This window comes from Megascapheus bottae, chromosome 14 (assembly GCF_031878675.1).
Source record: "Megascapheus bottae isolate mThoBot1 chromosome 14, mThoBot2.hap1, whole genome shotgun sequence".
Classification (NCBI taxonomy): domain Eukaryota; kingdom Metazoa; phylum Chordata; class Mammalia; order Rodentia; family Geomyidae; genus Megascapheus; species Megascapheus bottae.
In genome coordinates this window covers 29,077,022-29,098,621 of record NC_143522.1, presented here as the reverse complement: position 1 = coordinate 29,098,621, position 21,600 = coordinate 29,077,022, and the positions used below count along the sequence as shown (strand labels likewise).

Genomic DNA, 21,600 nt, shown 5'->3' with positions numbered 1-21,600 from the left:
GCTTAGTGGTAGAGTGCTTGCCTAGCATTCATGAAGCCCTGGGTTCAATTCCTCAGTTCTACATAAACAGAAAAAGCCAGAAGTAGTGCTATGCCTCAACTGGTAAAGCACTAGCCTTGAACAAAAGAAGGTCAAGGACACACCCAGGCCTGAGTTGAAGCCCCAGGATGAAAGAAAGAAAGAGAGGAAGAAAGAAAGAGTATGTGGACATAGCATTTTTCATACTAGTCAAACAGTGGAATAAACCCAAATACTTTCCACACAGTGGAGCATTATTTGGCCATAACAAGGAATGGCATTCTGACACGTAGAAAAGGGAACACAGGCTATGCAAAAGGAGTCAGGCACCAAAAAAACATTTCCATGAAATGTCAGAAAGCAGATTAGTAGCTGTTGGGGGCTAGGTTGATTTGGTACTGGGCAATGACAGCTAGTAAGTACAAGGGGTTACTTTGGCAATAATGAAAAGGTCCTGAAATTGAATAATGGGAATGTGTGCACAATTCTAAGAATATCCTAAAAGTGCTGAGTGGTATATTTGACAAGGGTGAAATTATTCAAGGTATATGAAAGACTTCATTAGAGCAAAAAAGATTTACACTGGAATCCAAAAGCATTCACTAGCTGTTCAACCTTTTAAAGTTATCAAATTTCTTAAAGTCTTAGTAACCGCATATGTAAAGACAGTAATTACCATCCAGAGTTTAAGGGAACCTGAAGTAAAAGTTTCCCAAGTGTAAATTGGCATTGAGAAGGATGTGGTGTTAGGGAGGCCACTCAGTGGTAGTGCTCACCCTGGGGCTACATCCCAGCACTGCAAAAATAAGCAAAAGATAAAATACATACATACATACACACACATATATATATAAGGTCCACTTTTCAAAGCACTGTAGATTTTTCTCACAGCATTGCAAAGAAATTTGTGAGACACAGATTTTTAAATCCTTTAAAGAAAACAATGAGAGCCGGTTTCTAAAAGATGGGAGAGCCTTTTGCAGAGACTGGCAACTGCTGAATTTCACATTGAGCAGTCATTACAAGCTAAGCAGGAGAGATAACAAAGAGAAAAAGTACAAGGGGAGTACAGGAATCTCATTCCCTGGTGTCCAGCACCACAGCTTATGTCTGCAAGCTCAGCCACTCAGGAGGTAGGTAGAAGGATCATGATTTCAGACCTGCCTGGAAAAAAATTAGCAAGACCTCATCCCAGTCAATAAGTTGAGTATGATGGCATGAACCTGTGATTTTAACTACACAGAAAACATAGGAAGATTACAGTCTATGGCTGGTTCTGGTAAAATCTCGCAAGACCTGTCCTGGAAAATAACTGAAAAGAGAAATAACTAAAAGGAAATAACTGAAGCGTGCCTTCCTAGCAAATGCAAGGCTCTGAGTACCACCAAAAATATATTTTTTTCTTTCCTTCTTATTTATGCATTATCATCTATCTTTATCTTACTCTGAGAGGAGTTATCCAGACGGCAAACATGATTGCACTTTCTGAAGCAAATACAGTATAGCTATGACTCTGAGTCCCTATCCTCATAAAAGCATGGGCCCTGCTCAATGTGTGAGAATGTTAGATATTACCCCACTGCGACCTTGCATTGTAATGTAAATCTCTACTTTCAAAAGAAAGAAAGAACATTTTCCAATGTAGCTAATGAAATACACAAATGTTTAATTTACTTCTTGGTGAAATGGTGCTTCTGTGATCTGCAGCTTTAATTGAATCATGATAGTAATTAACTGAATCCTACTCATTCATATTTTCACTTAATGAAGGTGCCTTAAAATGAATAATTTCACACCAAAACATCTGTTGCCAAAGACATCATCTCAACATTCATTTCTGCATCAAAGGCTACTCTTGCTTTAAGCTTTATTCCTCAGAGATAGTATCCCAAATAATTAATACAAAGCTAAGAACTTTTTCTGAGAAAAGTGATTCAACAGTTGTGATTCCATTGTGTCTTAAAGTGACCTCACTGATTGCAAAGGGCTTTTTCTTTGAGTCTTCTCCTCTATGATACAGAAGAGCTTTTTTTTTTTTTTTAACTTTATTCCCAACATCATTACCAAAGAAAAACCAGTATCTCTATGCAGACAATGAGCAGGGAAAAAAAAAAGCAGAAACCCAAAACATTCATGAATAGATGTGCAAGCAAACCTCATTACTGAACTGGTATTTAGAAACAATATGTGCAGATACCCCGAACAACTGCTCAAATAAAAGTATTTTCATATCCTAAAGAAACTATGCCCACAGCACATTTTCCTTAATGCTTTATGCCTGGAAATAATTTCATGTAGTTTTCAGAAGAATGCCTTTTCACAACTGACTAGGAAAAGTCTACCATAAACATGTAGGGAATTGTGTCAATCTTGGAGATCCACAGTAGCATTTCAAATATACTTATTAGTCAGTTAAGAAAACTCTTCCAAATTGAAGAATCTATTCTGCCCAGGAGGAAAAAAAACACTCCCATGCATTTATTAAGTATTCCAGTGACGGTGTATCAAATTTATTTTACTTACCTACATCAAAATGATACGCTGCAGAAACTGTCCAAGTACACAGCCATGAAAAAGAAGACAAATTCACCGGAGAGAAAAAAAAAAAAATACATGTCGGCACAGAGCATGAATCAGTCCCCTGATCCTTCCTGTTTGCAAACAGGTGCTAAGCAAATAAAAAGTGCCCCTGGATCACAACTAAAAATGCGAACTATATGTTCCCATCGGTCCAAAGGTCCGTATTCAGAGGCAGTCTGACTGTACTTCAGTGCATTCTGGAAATGCACGTTTTTTTCCTTTCCTCCCCATGGACCAACGTGGAGAGCCCTCCCGAGAGGCGCTCAGCTCCACAAGGGAGGGGACGGGTGCAAACTTTTTGTGCCTGAGTTGTCCCGCGTCGTGTGCTGGTAACACGGGCAGGTGTACTGTGAAGATCTTTTTCAACCCTGCTAGAGGATCTCAGAAAAACCTTCCAGGCATGAAAGGTCTTGAAAGGGTGCCATATTGATAGGTATCAACGTGTCCTTCATAGAGGCAGGCCGCCCCCACGCACATCCATAAATCATAAACAAACACACAATAAACAAATGCACAAGCACGCGAGTCAATAAACACATCAGCAGGTAAATAAACAAATGCATAAACACACGAGTAAATAAACACATCAGTAAATAAATACATAAACACACAAGTAAATAAACACATCAGTAAATAAATAAACAAATGGGTACATAAACACACAAGTAAATAAACAAATGCACGGGTAAATACATCGGTAAAGCCATTATTCCGGTCACGACGCTTCCTCCGGGCAGGTCCGGCCGCTTCGCAGTGACGAAGCGCTCGCTTGCACGGGGCCCCGCGCGGGTCCCGGGGCGGCGCAGCAGCCCGCGTGCAGCCTCGTCCCGGGGCTCCGTCCCGCGCGCCCGGCACCGTGCAAGCCGACCGGGAGCCGCTGCCCGGGCCTCGGGGCTCCCCTTCCCGCCGCCGCCGCCGCCGCGCCCGCCCGGGGGCTCCGGGGGACCGGGGTGGGGGCCGGGCCCGGAGACCAGGCGCCGCCCCGCCGGCACCGCCGCCCCGCCGGCCCCGCCACAATGCGCCTGCGGCGGCGGTGGCGGCGGCGGCGGCGGCGGGAACCGCGGTCACTTGGCGCGGCCTCGCCCGCGGCCGCCGCCGGGCCTGGCTCGAGCCCGGCGCCCCGCCGCCCGCCCGCCCGCGCGCGCGCCGCCTCACCGTTGCAGAACTGGAGCAGCGACGACGTGTCGTACAGGCTGCTGTAGCTAGAGAAGCCGTCCTCCATGCTGAGGCCGCCGGGCCGCGCCCGCCCGCCCGCTCACCCACACACGGAGGCCAGCCGGGCCGCCTCAGCCGCGGCTCTGGCGCTGGGGCCGGCCCTGCTGTGGCGGCGGCTGCCGCCGGTCACCATGGCAACGCGGGCCCGCCGCCGCCGCCGCCGCCGCCGCACGCGCTGCCCGCGCTGCCCGCCAGGGGGCGACCTCGGAGGCGCGCAGGCCGGCCGGGCCCCGCCCCCACCCGATCCACCTCCCTTCGGGGCTCCCGGGACACGCACACAGGGAGTGCACACGGGGGGCCCCCCAACGCACTGCCCCCCAAGCCCCCAGGACCAAGCATGGACAAGCGGCTCCCGCCCCAGCGCCCCCCAGGCCTCCCGCAGGAGCCCTCAAGCACACCCGAGTGTGCAGTCCTCCCCGTGGCAGCCTTCCCCACCCCTGCACACCTGCCAACGCCAACTTGTTTTCTCCATCCGTGGAAGAGACCAGACAGAGGTAGCTCCAACCCACGGTGGACACGTGTGTGACGCCTCTGTCGCCTATGTAGATCTGCTAGGTTAATGACCTGAACTTTACTTCTCCTGGCCAGAAGTAAATACGAATGGTGCAAATAAACGTGCAGAAGCCAGAGACAAAAAAAAAATCTGTTTGGGGCTTGGTCTGGAAGACACTGCATAACACCTACACCTCTTGGCCGGGAGTGTGGCCTAGAGGTTAAAGTGCTTGCCTAGCATGCATAAAGGCCCAGGTTCGATCCCTCAGTACCACATACATAGAAAAAGCTGGAAGTGGTGCTGAGGCTCAAGTGGTAGAGCTCTAGCCTTGAGAAAGTCCAAGGACAGTGCTCAGGCCCTGAGCTCAAGCCCAGGACTGGTTAAAAAAAAAAAAAACCAAACCAAAACACAAACAAACAAAAAACCCCCAACATTTACAGCTCTTGTTGCACATCGTTATTCCCTTATATGTAAGACTGAAGTTTTAGATAAATATTGACATGTCTAGCTTCAGCACAACAAGGGAAATAAAAGTGGAATCAGACATGATTATTAATTAGGAACGTTTCTGGGCTTCCGGAGGGTTCTGAGCCTGCCTTTCTGAAAATCCTCATAGATATCAGGAGACAACAGTGTCCAACCTGTCACTCTGTATGTGGCACCTTTAGCTCATGAGGCAGCAAGGACAGCAGTGGGGTACTGACAGCCAAAGGGAGACATTTAAGGCCAGATCCCCATCCTAGATAGAGAAACATACCTAGAAGGATTCATTAACAGGAGAAAACATGGTAGAGGTTGAAAGACCCTACTTGCTGTGGATTTTACTGTGGCCAGGTGAATGAAGGACAGAGAGGATAGTGCTAGAAATAAGGTAAGAAAGAGGGAACAAGGCCTGCTTTTGAGCCAGGAAGGCTGGCCTGACATAAATGGATGGCTGATATTGCAGATACACTGGGAAATGAGATTGGACTGAGGGAAAGAGGCCAAGCAAGAGATGCCTGCGAGCCAAAAGGGACTAGCCCAGACTCGAGGAGATGGGGGAACTGGCGCAGGGATTTGGGAGGGCACAGGGTGATGAGTGGGTTCAAGGGCTGAGTCTAGGTGTGATCTGCAGCAAGGGGTAGCAGATGTCATTGGAGTGAGTGTCCAGAAATGAGCCCCTGAGAACCAGGATGATCAGAAAGAAGAAAAATGGAGGAACTGGCTGGAGAGAAACTGCCACACAGCTGGTGAAACAGCAAGGCCAGGACAACAAAAACATTCCATTCAAGGTGCCTCCCTGAGACACTTCCAATTGGCATGAAACAAGTGGGATTAAGATGTGGTCAGCAAAATGGTTGTAAATGAACTCTCCAAGAAGAGGATGGAAAGTCAGAGGAGAGGCCAGGGCAGTGCTGTGGCAAGGGGGAGAAAGAAGAAAATGCAAAGAACAGTCAGGCCAGAAACTGTGCGGGAGGCTGTGTGGTCCTAGGAAACAGTACAGCATGCTTCCAGGAAATGGGCGCTGTCCAGGGTTCTCTCTGAAGTATCAAGGAAGACAGGGCTGGGAAAGCCCCTCTGTGTGGTGGTGGAGGGCTCCAGGAGCCTCTTAAAAAGCAGTAGGGATGGAAGCCAGGTTGCTGGTCACCAAAGGGAAGAGAATAAAGATAGATACATTCATATTCCAGACATTGAGCAGGGAAAAGAAATGGGCCAACCCTGGATGGCAAAAACATCAAGTCAAGAGTCTCCTCTGCCCACTCCCAGCACAGATGACCTCTGTGCATCTCCAAGAGGCAGGTCTTGTGGAGAAGAAGCTTTGGAAAGATGAGATACAGACCAGTACTGGGGCTTGAACTCAGGGCCTGTGCTCTTGGTTCTTTTCTTTCTTTCTTTCTTTTTTTTTCCCCGGCTTTGTTTTGCTTCAGGGAAGTACTCTAGCCCTTGACGCACAACTCTACTTCTGGCTTCTTGTTGGTTAATTGAAGATAATAGTCACTCCAACTTTTCTGCCTGAGCTGGCTTCAAACCATGATCCTCATATCTTCTGAGTAGCTAGGATTTCAGGCGTGAGCCACCAACACCTGGCTAGAAGGGTTAAATTTAACACTAATTACATTTGATCTTCGCCCTTCCACGTTCTCATTTCCCATCCCCATCTTCTATTCCAGTAATTGTGTCCTCTCCACTTTGTAGTCTCTACTTTAAGACACACTGGATGCTTGGCACAAAAAGCAGAATGTGGCATTGTGGAACTTGGCAAGGAAATAATGATGATGAATAAATGATGAAAAGATGATCCTCTTCACCAATGCTTATATTCCTTACTTTTAATTTAAAAAGCATACTGCTTGGTAGCCATAAAAAAAGTGTGGAAATAAAGACAATTCTGAAGTAGAAAAGAAGAAAGGTGCTTACAAATTCAGCTATAAAGTTGAACTGGAGATCTTTCTCAGATTATTTCCACTACAGTGAATTACAAATAAGACAATTAGGAACTCAGTCCACTTGCTTTTGAGGCAATAAAGATTCTGATTACACTCTTAACATAGGAGATTGATCAGCCATGTCTTTCCTACCATTGTACAAATTTCAGCCTAAGAACATAAAAGCAAAATTTAGAATAAGGACAGGGATATGCATGTTAAATCAACTAAGGATAATCTGTACTATGCTAAAAAGAAGAAAGAGATCCAAAAAGAAAGTTCAAGAAAAAAATCCTAAAGACTTAATTATGTGTGATTTTTGTGCCCAAACATTTTAACAGACCATATTATTCTACATCATTTTGAGATAAATTGGGGCCTGAACCCAGAAAATGTTGTCATTGTAATAAATGATGCATACTCTCTAGAACAACGTAACCATAGTGTTCAGTGGAATTAATAACAGCATTTGTACAATGTGTAGAAAAGAGACAAGAAAATGGGAGTTCTGTGGCTATTCAAAGAGAAGCAATAAAAAAAAACCCTACCCAGGAATATAAGGCCTTACACATCCATTGTTGAATTCAACATTGCTGCAAAAGTAACTACACAATGCCAGGCACTACATTTGGGAATGCAGCATGGAGAATACTGTGCCATTCCGTGAAGTCAAGTTCTAGGTCTCAATCAACACTTTTTTTGTGTGGGAGGGAGGGGATCTTGGGGCTTGAACTCCGGGCCTGGGTGCTGTCCCTGAGCTCTTCAGCTCAAGGTTACGACCCTACCCCTGAGCCACAGCCCCACTACCCATTTTTCTAGTGATTAATTGGAGATAAGAGTCTCATGGTCTTTAGTCCCCAGGCTGGCTTTGAACGTCAGTCCTCAGATGTCAGCCTCCTGAGGAGGTAGGATTACAGGCATGAACCACTGTGCCCGACTACAATCAACACTTTAAAAAATGAAATAAGAGCTAAGTATGATAATGCATGACTATAATTCTAGCTACTCAGGGGGCAGAAGTTCAAGGATTGCAGTCTGAGGCTGACCAGGGCAAAGGCAATGAGACATTGTCTTGAAAAGGAAACTTGAAAAACCAAAAAGATGGGCGCCAAGAGTGTGGCTTAGTGATAGAGTACTTTCCTAGCATACACAAAGACTGGGGTTTGATTCCTCGGTACCACACACATAGAAAAAACTGGAAGTGGTGCTGTGGCTCAAGTGGTAGAGCTCTAGCTTTGAGAAAACCCAAGGACAGGGCTCAAGCCCTGAGCTCAAGCCCGGGACTGACAGAAACAAAAACAAAACACACACACACACACACACACACACACACACACACACACACACACAGGGATAGACTGGGTACCAGTGGCTATAATCCTAGCTACTCAGGAGGCTGAGGTCTGAGGATGAGGATCATAGTTCAAATCCAGACTTGGAAGAAGAGTCCCTGAGAGACTCTTATCCCTACTCACTCAAAAACTGGAAGTGGCACTGTGGCTCAAAGTAATAGAGCTCTAACCTTGAGCAAAACAGCGCAGGGACAGTGTCCAGGCCCTAAGTTCAGACCCCACAAGCCAAAAACATGATAGATAAATAGATAGATAGATAGAATATAAACAGACAGGTCATGTATATATTTACATATTTATATACATTTATAGATCTATTTATATAGACCTACATACCTGTATAGATACAGATTGCATATATATATATATATGTATCACCTAAATTTGCCACTCTGTAAAATAAGATTTGTAGCATAGATGAGGAACATTCGCTTGTGTTGTTACCCACCTGCCTGCAAATGCATCTGTCCCTCCTATAGCATTCCTCACAAATGGTTCCTCGGCCCCTCTCAAAGTTGAAGAGTTCCCAATGAAACAGATGGTTGTTTATTTCTAGTCCTGGGGGCCCTAGAAATTTATCCTTCATCAATCCTTTCTTTCCTCTGGTTACTTTGGTCTCCCTCTGTCCCAATTCAAGTTTCTGTGTGCTCTGAAACACTGGGGTAGCAGCCTGGGTCCTAGTTGCCCTGCTCAGTATTACTCCAGCCCCAATTTTCCCAGAGGGAGTCAATCCATTTCATTTCAGCCTCTGGTGAACACAGTTAAATGCTGATGCCTTGACATGGCCTTTGTGGGTCTGTGTTTTTTGTGGCAAATGTCATCTTTGGCATCCCACACATCCCTACCACACTGTGTCACTGTTGATTTGTGCCCGGGACTCTTACATATGCCAGGCTTGCATGTGAAGGACTCAGGCCTCAGCCAGTACTGCTTCAAGGCCTGAGTTGCCTTCTTGGCCCCCCAGCCCCAAAGCTGCCTGACAGTAAGGCCTTGATGGGTGTCTATGGGCACAAGCAAGTGTGCCCTCTCTCATCCCTCCATTGTGGATCCCTGGTGCCCATCTTCCATGTGGGATCCCTGTATGTGCTCATTGTCCTAGGGGCATATGTACTTCTAACACACTTCTGCCTGTCACCATATTGAGTGTGGCTGACACCGAGCAATGCTGATGAATGAAGGAAGAAATGGATGCGTCCTCTCGATAATACTGGTTGCCCATGAAACATGGTAGACTTTCAAATGCTTGGAAGACAGCCTTCTCTTCCCCAGGGGAATGTTCTCCATTTTGTCCCTGTCCATCCTCAGACACTCCTTATATCCTGTGTCTTGGTGTTTCTAACAGTATCTAATAACCTATAACGGGGCTTGGACATGGGTTGTACTGCCTTTGAATACCTTGGATATTGTTGTTATATTAATAAACCAACATTTCTATTCATTTTTCTTTTTTTTTTTTTGCCAGTCTTGGGCTTGAGCTCAGGGCCTGAGCACTGTCCTTGGACTTTCTCAAGGCTAGAGCTCTACCACTTGAGCCTCAGCACCACTTCTGGCTTTTTTTCTATGTATGTGGTACCGAGGAATTGAACCCGGGTCTTCGTGCATGCTAGGCAAGCACTCTACTACTAGGCCAAACTCCTGGTCCTCTATTCATTTATTTTCTAAACCATTGGGATAAGCAGTGTTGGCTCATATCAAACTTTTGGTCAATTCTGAGCCTACCTCTCTGGGTGTGTGTGTGTGTGTGTGTGTGTGTGTGTGTGTGTGTACCAGTAATGAGGCTTGAACTCTGGTCCTCACATTCTCACTTGGCTTTTTGCTCAAAGCTGGTATGCTACCACATAAGCCATACCTTCCTTTCTGCTCATTCATTGGAGAAAAGAGTCTCACAAACTGAGCTGGCTTTGAACTATGATTCTCAGATCTGAGCCACCAGTGCTAGCTCCTGTTAGTTTTGGTCCAATGAACTGTTGTTGGGTTTTCTTGATCCTATACTACATTAATATTTTTAATCTAAAAAACAGGATTTCTCTTTATCTCTATTAAATGTCACTTATTGGTTTCCATCCATCGTTTTAGCCAACCAAGAATCTCAGGAACACTCAAGTCTGGCATGTAACCACATCAACTTGGTGACAGCAGTAACTGTGCCATAAGAAATCTTTCCATCATCTCCTTCATCCTAGGACTGATAAACACATTAGCAGCACAGGAGGCAGGCAGAGCCCTGAGGAGAGCCCGTGAGAGGCTGTGCCAGCCACATTGCAATGGTCTATCTGTCAATATTCTAGTTTTGTTTGTCCAACTAAAAGACGTTCTAAAAAGTTTGCTCTCCCAGCCTATGTTCTTTCACATTGTCCACACAGAATATTCACTATTGCTTTATAACTCCAGGAATACCGAGAAGAGAGGGAACAGGGTTGGTTTAGCTCTTATTACTTTTCCTAGCCAATTTTCTATACCCTGGCTCTTCAAAGATCTGCTAAAAGTTCTACTCTGAACCAACATGAATACCAAATGCATCCTCTGTTGTTTCCAGAATCTAGTTTTGTTTTCTTCTTTCTCTCTTGAAAAATGATGATCTTTTCTCTCTCCACTTTTTTCTGTAACTCTCATCGGGCAAAATAAAGCCTCATGAGCATACTCGTGGTAACTGGACAGTCTTCTTGCCATCTCTTGACGTTTGTACGCTATTGACAATCTCTCCCAAGGGATATGTCATATGTCCCTTCCAGTTTTAAGATTGCTGTCCTTACTAGAAAAAAAGAAATCCAAGCCAGGCATGGTGATTCATACCTGTCATCCTAGCTACTCAGGAGGCTGCGATCTGAGGATTGCAGTTCACAGCCAGTCTGGGCATGAAAGTCCATGAGACTCATCTCTAATCAACCACCAGAAAACCAGAAGTGGCACTGGGGCTCAAGGGGTAGGGCGGTAGTCTTGAGTTGAAGAACTCAGGAACAACACCCAGGCCCAGAATTCAAGTCCCATGACCGACAAAAATAAATAAATAAATAAATAAATAAATAAATAAATAAAATAAACCTATGACCCACGTCTTCCTAAGGAGACTGGCTTCCAGGGTACCTTGGGGCTTCCATCCCCACTCTACTTTCAGTTCCCAACACCCTTTGATTGTCTATCCCAGGAGCTTTGCTCCAACAGACTCCTACTGTGGGAACTCCCTTCCTACTCCCCCTGGGAGCTCTCTGGCCTTGTAGGTAGTAGGGAGCAGCAGGTGTGAGAGCAGACTGGGTAAAGGAGAGTCAGGCCTGGCTGAGGAGCTCAGCTGCTGGACCCCGTATGTCAGAAGAGGGTGGCCTAGGTTGGGGAAGGGGACTGGGCTGAGAAATAGTCTTATCAGGATTGTTCCAACTTAACATATGGGCTTAGTTCATGGACTTAGTCCACAGGCAGAATTGTGAACTTTGGAGCTTTCTGTACATAATCTGCTCAGTATTCAAATAAACTCTTTGTTACCTAAGAAACTGATGGCTTGTCCCTCCACATTCAAACGTAGTCTTCACATATTGCATCCATTAAAAGCATTTACATTTTGCCAAGTGTCTGAAATGAAGTGGAAAATTAAAAGCAATATGCACTTAGTTGTCTATTTTTTTCAATGCCAGTGCATCCAGAAAACGTAATGCACCCAATAATGCAGGGACCACACCACCCTGTACGTGAGCATCCAACTGTAGCATCGGAATGCGCTCATGTCATTGTCACAACATTTGTTCATTTGCTTCATGGCATAAAGTTTTAGGGCAGTGCTTGGCATATGGTAGGCCACAGAGTAAATAAGCTAATATTAGAGACACCACTCATCCCACAATGCCTGAGACAGCCAGGCTCCCGCCTGTGACCTGGCTATGGGCTAATTGTGTCCCTTTGACTCGCTAAAGTATTCTGGGGGGGATGATAAATTATATGATCATCCTTACTAATATGGAAAGGCTTGGAATCCACCTTTGTGGTACACTGGGGAAAAAACTGAGTCTGGTACTGGTGGCTCCTGCCTGTAAATTTTAGCTACTCAAGAGGCTATGATCTGAAGACCATGGTTCAAAGTCAGTCTGGGGGCTGAGAGTGTGGTACAATGCTTGCATATGCAAAGTGTCCTAGCAGTAGCATGCCTAGCACCTCCACACCATATACAAAGAAAAAGCCAGAAGTGGTGCTGTGGCTCAGGTGGTAGAGTGCTAGCCTTGAGAAAGCCTAAGGACAGTGCCTAGATCCTGAGTTCAAGCCCCAGGACTGGCAAAAAAAAAAAAATAGCCAGCCTAGGCAGACAAATATAAGAGACTCATATCCAATTAACCACAAAGAAGCTGAACGTAGAGCTGTGGCTCAAGTGGTACAGCACCAGCCTTGATTGAAAAAGCTAAGAGATAGTGCCTAGGCCCTGAGTTCAAGTCCCAGTACACACACACACACACACACACACACACACACACACACGTCCAATAAATACAGTTGCAACCTGCTTGATTATGTGCATCTTAAAGAGTCCACACTACCTAGCTTCACAGGTGTTTCTCTTCAATTACAACAAGTACAGTCATTTCTGTGTCATCGGTGGGATTGTTGTGGAAACAGTCATGTTCTTCTGTGTTCAGCTCTCCCTTGGTCCTCTGCAGGAACAACCCACAGGTATCAGACCCCCTGTCTGCTTATGTCCTTCATTTTGAATGCTACCGTGCACACAACCTTTGGCATTCTCCTGCTCTTCACACAGGCGAGCTCCCTCCTGTTGAGCTTCTCAGACCTCCTCAGTGTAAATGCCAGGGGAATAGTTCTTATACTGTCTTGTTTAAGCAGCTGTATGTGTTAAGCACAGAGGCTATTTCGAGGGCAGGGAGTAGTACTGGAGATTTGAACTCAGGGTCCTGCACTTGCTAAGCAGGTGCTCTATGGCATAAACCACAATCCCATCCATTTTTTTCTTCAAGTATTTTCATCAATTTTTGGTTGAATCTATAGATTCAGCTCTGTCACCTAGTAAAACTTAAATTTTCCTGGTTGGTTAAGACATTACACCATCTCAAAGCAGCAGGAAAACATTCCCAGAAGAGAGCCATAGTTTAGGGGAACCATCTGTTTCAGTTGGAAGAGTATAAACATAAACTATATCATAAAAATGTGCAGTGAAAAATGTTCTTCTCTCAAATGTTACTCTTTAATGCAACTATTAATTCTTTTATAATGTCCTAGATGAATCTGTCATATTACATTAACATATAATTATAGTTTATAGGTAATAAAAAGCCAATTACTTATATACATGTATCAGGTTTTTGTTTTCTGCTTGGCTAGTAGTTCCACATTTGAAATTAGAGCCTCTAACTTGCATCAGCTTGTTTATTGGGCAGGTGCTCTACCACCTGGGCCATACCTTCAATGCGTGTGGGGTTGTTTTTTTTGCCAGTTATGTTAGAGATGGAGTTTCACAGGCTTTTCTTTCCAGGCTAGCATCGAACCTTGATCCTCTGGATCTCAGCCTGTTGGTTGGCCAGGATTATAGGTATACGCCATTAGTACCTGAACTCTTTCTTTATTGCTAATTTATTTATCATATTGTGATATACAGAGAGGTTCCAGTTATATAAGTCAGGTAATGAGCATATTTCTTTTGGGGCAATGCCACCCTTTCCTTCCCTCTCTCCCAGTTTTTCCTACCCATCCCCACTCAAAAGTTGTGTAGTTCATTTTCAGCCAAGCCTCTACTAAATACCACTGCTGTATTTGTTAACCCTGTGACCCCCTTCGTCTCTGAAAGACAGACAAACAAACAAGACAAACAGAAAACAAAAACAGCAACAAAGGAAAAAAACCTCCTGTTTGCATTTCCTGGAGTTCCTTTCTAGGATCAGGTCCACACAGGCATTGTGCCTTTGTGCTCTTCTCCTAAGGACATCCTCCCTGGTCTCACTGTGTGTAAATGTCCACAGTCCTAATTCACCACGCTCCAGGGATATTAGATCCATAAATGAGAGAAAACACGAGCTGGTTGTCTCTCTGAGCTTACTTCACCTAATATGATTTGCTGAACTCTTCCTTAATATTCTATTATAATTACAGTCCATATATAATGGAAGAGGCTAATCAGTTGCATGCACGTATATTTCTGGCAAGGCCAGAGGGTTTGAACTCAGGGCCTTGCACTTGCTAAACAGGTATTCTGCCACCTGAGTCACACATCCTTTTTCTCTCATTCTTTCTTTCTTTTTGTCGGTCATGGAACTTGGACTCTGGACCTGGGCGTTGTCCCTGAGCTCTTCAGCTTAAGGCTACTGTTAAGGGGAGCAGGGACTGGTGCCATCCTGAATGCCTAAGAGTTCCCTGCCCCATTGTGGAAGGCCAACAATGGTAAAGCAGCCCAGGCACCTTTGCCCTTCTAGGGAGGGGCAACCTTATCCCCACCCCCCATGAGGCGGGATGGGATATCCACTGGGGGAGGGGGGCCTGTTTTGTGTGGAGACCTGCCCAATTTGTGCGCCAACTCCAACTAAGGTGATAGGTAAATTCAAACACTGGGCTGTAACCCTATTGGCTACCCGCGTGTGGCTGGCGCTGGCTGTGGTCCCTCTGTGTATGTAACTATCCCATTGGCCACCTGTGTGCGGCCAGGTTCAACAGCATGGGTTTTGCCCTTAAAAAACCCAGCGTGAGAACCACTCGGAGTCACAGCGTCAGCTCCCGAGTCTGCACTGTGTCCCTGGCCGGTGAGTTCACCATCTACTGCCCCAATAAATTCACCTTTTTATATGAGACTGTCTCTGTGTGGTGGGCTCTGGTGGGACGTGGAATCCCCTCCTCCTGACCCCATAACAGCTACTACCCTACCGCTCGAGCCACAGCGCCACTTCTGTTTTTCTAGAGGTTAATTGGAGATAAGAGTTTCACGTTCTTTAGTGCCTGGGCTGGCTTTGAACCAGAATCCTCAGATCTCAGCCTCCTGAGTAGGTAGGATTACAGGCGTGATCCATTGCTCCCGGCTTACATCCAGTCCTTTTATTATATCATAATTATATTAATTTAAAAATCTCAATAATGAAAACATATCTCCACATTTCAGGGAGGTAGGTCTGCTACAGCACACTGGAACCTAATCCCTCCCCAGCTCAAGCCCTCAGGACACCTGAAGCTGGACCTGTGAGTCTAAAGCAAAGGACAAGACCTATTGCTGACCTGGGACCTGTCATGGCTGTTGGGCCTCTCCCTACCCACTTGAGAAATGGCCCACTTGCTGCTCTCTGGGTCTGGGTCTGCTCCACTTCCCACTTCTCACCTGTAATTGTGCTACTTCTTGCCATTGCTTCCCATTTGCACAGCCACGGCTAGTCCCTTCCCTTCCCTCTCAGGTGTGTCCCTGTCTCTTCTAAACTGCAGGTAACTGACCTGGAGTGACCTTGTGAGATTCACCCACTGGGCTCTGCGCTCCCTACAACCCCTCCTGACTGGGTTGTTAGACAAAGATCTGCTTTAACTCAAAGCACCAAGCCTCAGCCACTTCACAGGAAGGCTGTGATGCGGCCTGCAGGTCCTGGGTGACACAGCCACAAGCTATGCTCCTGATGACAATCAATGTTCAGGTATATAACAGAATAAAAAGAAGAGCCAGGCGTGATGGCGAATGCCTGCCATCCCAGCTACTACCAACCGAACCATCCAAAACCAAATGCCACGTAGCGTGCTTTATGTCTGTGATCCCACCCACGAGAGAGGCATAGGTAGGTGGGTCATGATCCCACCTAGGGCTTACCAGCCTTGGTAAAAGTGTGAGATTAGGCTAGTCCTAGCTACTTGGGAGGCTGAGATCTGAGGATTGCAGTTCAAAGCCAGCCTGGGAAGGAAAGTCCATGACACTTATCTCCAATGAACCTACAGAAAAATGGAAGTGGAAAGTACTAGCCTTGAGCAAAAGAGCTCAAGGATAGCACCCAGGCAGACAAAACAAAACAGTGAGACGGTCAGAATAGGCACTAAAGCACAAAGGCTAGGGAAGCAGCCCTGATTTCAAACCCTTCTAACCTCCCAAGATGAAAAAGAAAAAAAAAAAAGAAAAATATATACAGTCTTCTTTTTAAAAAAAATTTTTAACCAGAAAAGCTCTTTATAATCTCTGGACTAATTTCCATTTTAAGCTAATTAGTAAATTGCATTTTTGGCTCTTTCGCTGGCTAGGTTAAATTTAGCTCATCTTTTCCCATAAAGTCAAGCTGTCAGTGAGATTTACAAGATTTGCAATTAAAATCTTAACTCTTTTTTTAAGAGGACACTGCTGTTGAGGCCCTGCCTCCTCCTGCTTCCTTCTTCCTCCTCCTCCTCCCTCCTTTTCCCTCCTCCTCCCTCCTCTTCCCTTCTCCTTCCTCCTCCTGCCTCCTCCTTCCTCTTCCTGCCTCCTCCTGCCTCCTCCTGCCTCCTCTTGCTTCCTTTCTTCAGCTTCTCCCTACCTGGGTGTTCCCAGGAGACAAGGAAGGGGGCTTCTCCCCTGGGGAAGTGCAGGGCACGATGAGCACGACTGACATTTGGGGTTGTCCTCAGGAGCCAGCAGCGCCTATGCCATGATGCAAACCACCTTGGTCACCTCATTGAACTTCTTTGCTATACCAGGCTCAAAAACAACAACAACAACAAAATACAAGCAAGCTGTGTGCCAGCCAGGGCTGTACCCTTATTGCTGCAGGTCAGAGGATTCCCAGAAGACAAGTGTGGGTGCAGGCAAAAAGGGTGCACAATCAACAGTGCTAACCAGGGAGTCCCACCAGGTCCCAAAGATTCCTCGAGTAGGCTGGGGAATTTGTGAATCTGGGGTCACCAGGGCACCCATCTCTGTGACCAGCATCATAGTGACACCAGAGGAAGTCCTGACCCTGAGAACCTACTTTCTCATCTCCGTCCCCTAAGCTGCTCTGCTTTCTGGGAGCTCCTGACCCTTTTGCCCACCCTTCTTCCCAGGCCCCTGCTAGGGGCTCTTCCTGACTGACCAAGCTTGGCTCTGAGGCTCCCCCCTCCCCCTCTCCTCCCTCCCCCCCCATGTCCCTACCCTACCGGACAGGTCAGACTGAAGGTAGGGCTGGGGGAGATGCTCACCCAGCTTTCCAGAAGCAGAAGAAAGACACCAAGCCAGTTCTGCTGGGTGTGAGCCGCCTGGCCACAGCTTCTCCAAGGGTTTCTGGGAGGCAGAGCTGGTGTTATAAGCAAAGCATCTGCATCCCACTTGTTTTGTGGCCTTCCAAAGGAGGCAACCATTATGCAGGCTCTAATGGACCTCTGGGACCCCCAGAGCTGCTCTGGCAGCAGGGTGGGGTCAGTGGAGGGGGAGAGACACCCATCTCCACTAGGCCTCTTGTTCTCATCTAGCCCCTTGCTCTGCCACCAGTCCCTGCGAATCTGGGAGACAGCAAATAGGGCAGATGGGGTAGCCTCGGGGGACAGCTGCGGTGAGTGAAATGAGCTCTGTGGCCTGGGAATTCCTTTCTGGGAACGAGGCTTGCATCTCTGTAGTCACAGGGAAACTGGCTAGTAAATTTCCTGGAGAACACTGGAAGCCCTTTTCTTTCCTGGGGGAAAGGCTATGCACAACAGCCATCTTCTCTGGGCCTGACCCCGGCCCACTCTGGGTCCTTCCAGCCTTGGCCTTCCAGGGTCCTGGCTGAACACCACATCTTAAGTGTATCATGAGAACAACTGTTGTTTTAGGACTTCATTCTGAAAGTGTTCCTTGACATTTTGATTTAAAAAAAAATCCTTCCTTTTATGAAATTGCTAACGCATAGAGGGTCATCATCATTGTGTCTTCATTTAAGCGGTTGGTGGTGGGCAGGGAGGTATAACAGACTGTGCACCCCCATTCAGCCTGAGCACGGAGGGACTTCTGACTATGGTGACTGGAGGCCCCTGAGGAAGGGGGAGGGGCCAAAGCATCTCATGGCCCATCTGTAGGGATGCTCGGCTGCATGTGGGAACTCTGCACCCACGGTGTGCAGAATGCGAAGCCTCCTGGATCTCAGGCAGGGAGGGGAGAAACTCTTGCATTTCATTCATTTAATGAGCTCCTTGGGAACCTATCAGGCTGCAGAGCACAATAGGGTCAAAGTATGGGCTATGACCTGCTAATGGGCCATAAACCCAGTTTAGGGGAGACTGAGCATCAAGAAAATAGAGTATTGAGGAATAAAGCAGAAAACTGATACCACAGAAGCACAGGGAACCAGGTAAGTAAGCTATGACTCAGAAACCTATGCTTACTGCTGGGATGCAGAAATAAAGCCCTCAGGACCCCTGCATATGCCCACACAAACACACCACAAGAGCCTAGGAGAGGCCAGGACAGCAGGCAGGTTCAATCCCCGCTTCAATACCTAGAAGAATCTAGGAAATTTGAAGCAAATTTCCCACTTCCATTGAGCTCTTCTGGGGTCAGCCATGTTTCTTGTGGAAATAATAGACTGAAATATAGCAGTGAGCTTTGGCCCTCCAAACGGAGGGACCAGGAGGAGTGTTTGAAAAGTGTGGAGGAACCCAAAAAAGGAGAAAGCCAGAAAAGAGGAACCCTAAACTTTATTTGCAAACTTGATCCAATTCTTTTACTGACTTTCCAACCACACATATTTTGAGGTAAGTTGAAAATAACCTGGGGTGAAAGGCATGGCTCAGGTGGTAGAGTACCAGCCAATGAACAAAATCATCAGATACTGAGTTTGAGACCTGATTTCAGACAAAAAATAAAGATCTGGCAGGGCACACTGGCTCAGGCCTGTAATCCTAGCTACTCAGGAGGCTGAGGTCTGAGAATCATGGTTCAAAGCCAGCCTAGGCATTAAAGTCCATAAGACTCTGATCTCCAAATAACCACTAGGAAAGCGAAAGTGGCACTGTGGCTCCAGGGGTAGGATGGTAGCCTTGAGCTGAAGAGCTCAGTAGTATAAATAGGTAACACTAAAACGGCCAACAGATAAAACAGTATTCTAAAAAATATTAAAATAATAAAAAGGTAGGCAAGATGAACAGAGAAATTAAAAACAAAAGGCACTGGGTGACTATAATAACTTTATTATAGGGCCGGGAGTTTGGCTTAGTGGTAGAGTGCTTGCCTAGCATGCACGAAGACCCGGGTTTGATTCCTCGGTACCACATACACAGAAAAAGAAAGTCAGAAATGGTGCTGAGGCTCAAGTGGTAGAGCTCTAACCTTGAGAAAGTCCAAGGACAGTGCTCAGACCCTGAGCTCAAGCCCACGACTGGCAAAATAATAATAATAATAACTTTATTATAGTCACCTGAGATAAACAACAGGGGAAAGGTTTATTCTGGCTCATTGCTTTGGAGGTTCCAGTCTCACAATTGCTTGGCTCTGTTGCTTTGGGCCTATGGCAACACATATACGGTGGGAACGCGCTAGAGAGAATTCACTTCCTCTCAATAGAGGCTGACAAGCAGAGATAGATTAAAAGGCTAGGCTCCCAGTAGTCAGTTTATGACTTGTGCCTGGTGACCTGACCTCCTTCCACGGAGCCCTACCTCTTAGAAGTTCTACCCCTTCCTCGTGGAGTCCAAACATGAAATGTGGGGATGGCTCACACTTGGTCTCCAGCTGGTGGCACTATTTTGGGAGGTTCTGGAAAGTTTGAGAAGTGGGCCCTGGCAGAAAGAATTGGGTCACCAGGATTAAGACCTTGGGGGTGCCCTGAACCTGCTTCCTCTCCCTATCTCTGCTCACTATATACAACGAGGTGAAGCCTCACCTAGCCACCATGATGTTCTGTCCAAGCCCAAGGGGCCATGTGGCCACAGATGGAATGCTCTAAGCAGGAAAAAAAAATTCCTGCTCTAAGTTGTTCTCTCAATTATTTGTCACAGCTATGCAAGTCACGACTACAGCACCTCAGGCCAGTGCTCAAGCCTTCAACTTAGGCCTGTGAAGGATTTTATCTTAACTGTACAGAATAAGCACAATACAAATAATGAATGATAAGACTGTATCCAAGCAAATCTTCAACTATGTTAAATGTCTTGTTTTGTTTTTGTTTTTTGTGGGTCTTGGGGCTTGAACTCTGGGCCTAGGAGCTGTCCCTGAGCTCTTCAGCTCAAAGCTACTGCCCTACCCCTTGAGCCATAGCCCCACTTCTAGTTTTCTAGTGATTAATTGGAGATAAGAGTCTCACGTTCTTGAGTGGCTTTGAACCACAATCTTCCGACCTCAGCCTCTTGAGTAGCTAGGATTACAGGCTACCGAACCCGGCTAGTTAAATGTCAATGGACAAAAATACTCTAATTAGAAGTCTGAGATGATCAGAATAGAAAAACAACTAAGCTCTAACTGCATGCTATCCACAAGGGGCCCTTTTTCATCTATAAAGACAAGAAAAGAGCTGGGAGCTAGTGGCTCATGCTTGTAGTCTAGCTACTCAGGAGGCTGAGATCTGAGGATTGAAGTTCAAAGCCAGCCTAGGCTGGAAAATCTGTGAGATTCTTATCTCCAATTAATCACAGAAAAAGCCAGAAGTGGCTCAAGTGGTAGAGTGATAGCTTTGAGCAAAAGGAGCTCAGACACACTACCCAGGCCCAGAGTTCAAGTCCTACGGGAAATAAAAAAAAAGCCAAAAGGATATAAGATGAAATGTGTATGACAAGGCTGGACTGTCTGTGTTATGTTTAAAAGACTTCAAAAGAAAGAGTATTACTAGAGATAAAGATAAATATACAGTTATTAAAAGATCAGTTCTTTGGGAAGACGTTAATAAATGTGCCGGTGTATAATAAAAACGCGAGAAAAAAAAACAGGAAAACAACAGGCTTAGAAAGGGAGGGAGAGTTGATTACACGGTTCAAACTGGACTTGAACACCCTTTCTCACAAAAAATATACAAAATAAAGACAAAGTTCCATCATAGCAAAAAGATTCCATTGCACTTTGACATTTGGTTGTGATATAAAATGTATTTCCCGCTGCAACTCATTTGTTTGTGAGATGTGGAAGCTTCTCTGTGAGGGCCACCCAAAGGGCTGGACCACAGATTCTACAAAATTCCATGTTCCGTGGGCAGGACGGATAGGTCATTTAATATCAGTGGAAATGGCCATAGGAAGAGGGAGATGAGGAGGAAGTGAATGCTTCTTGAATACCTGCTAGGTACAAGGCCTCCTGCTCAGAACCTGATACAGTTAAATCACTCCACTGCGGGGCCAGACATATTCATAGTCATAGGTCAAACAACAGGGTGAGTGCTATGGAAAAGGTCTGTCCCCTCAAATTCCATGTATTGCCAGGTGGTGGTGGTGGCTCCCACCTGTAGTTCTTAGCTATTCAGGAGACTGAGATCTGAAGATAGCAGCTCAAAGCCAGCCCAATGTCTCAAAGGTTCAAAGGCCTTGAAACTCTTATCTCTAATTAACCTACCAAAAGCTGAAAGTGTAGTATGGTCAAGTGGTAGAGTAGCAGCCTTGAGAAAAAAAACTAAGAGACTATGCCCAGGCCCTGGGGTCAAGTGTCAATACTAGCGCGCGCACGCGTGAACCCACACACACCCCCCCC

At 46.0% G+C, this 21,600-nt stretch overlaps 1 protein-coding gene across 3 annotated transcripts in view; it reads right to left on the bottom strand.

The window, feature by feature from the left end:
• Eml1 (EMAP like 1) overlaps nucleotides 1-21,600 on the bottom strand; it is a 146,339-nt gene that overhangs the window by 96,101 nt on the left and 28,638 nt on the right. For 2 of the 3 annotated variants that reach the window (XM_090344823.1, XM_090344820.1), the window contains exon 1: nucleotides 3,754-3,852. The exons of the other annotated variant lie outside the window; for it this stretch is intronic. In XM_090344823.1, coding sequence (XP_090200949.1) covers nucleotides 3,754-3,820 — 67 coding nt within the window. In that variant the 5' untranslated portion in view covers nucleotides 3,821-3,852. Of the gene's footprint in view, nucleotides 1-3,753; nucleotides 3,853-21,600 lie in introns of those variants that run through there. 3 annotated transcript variants of the gene reach the window in all.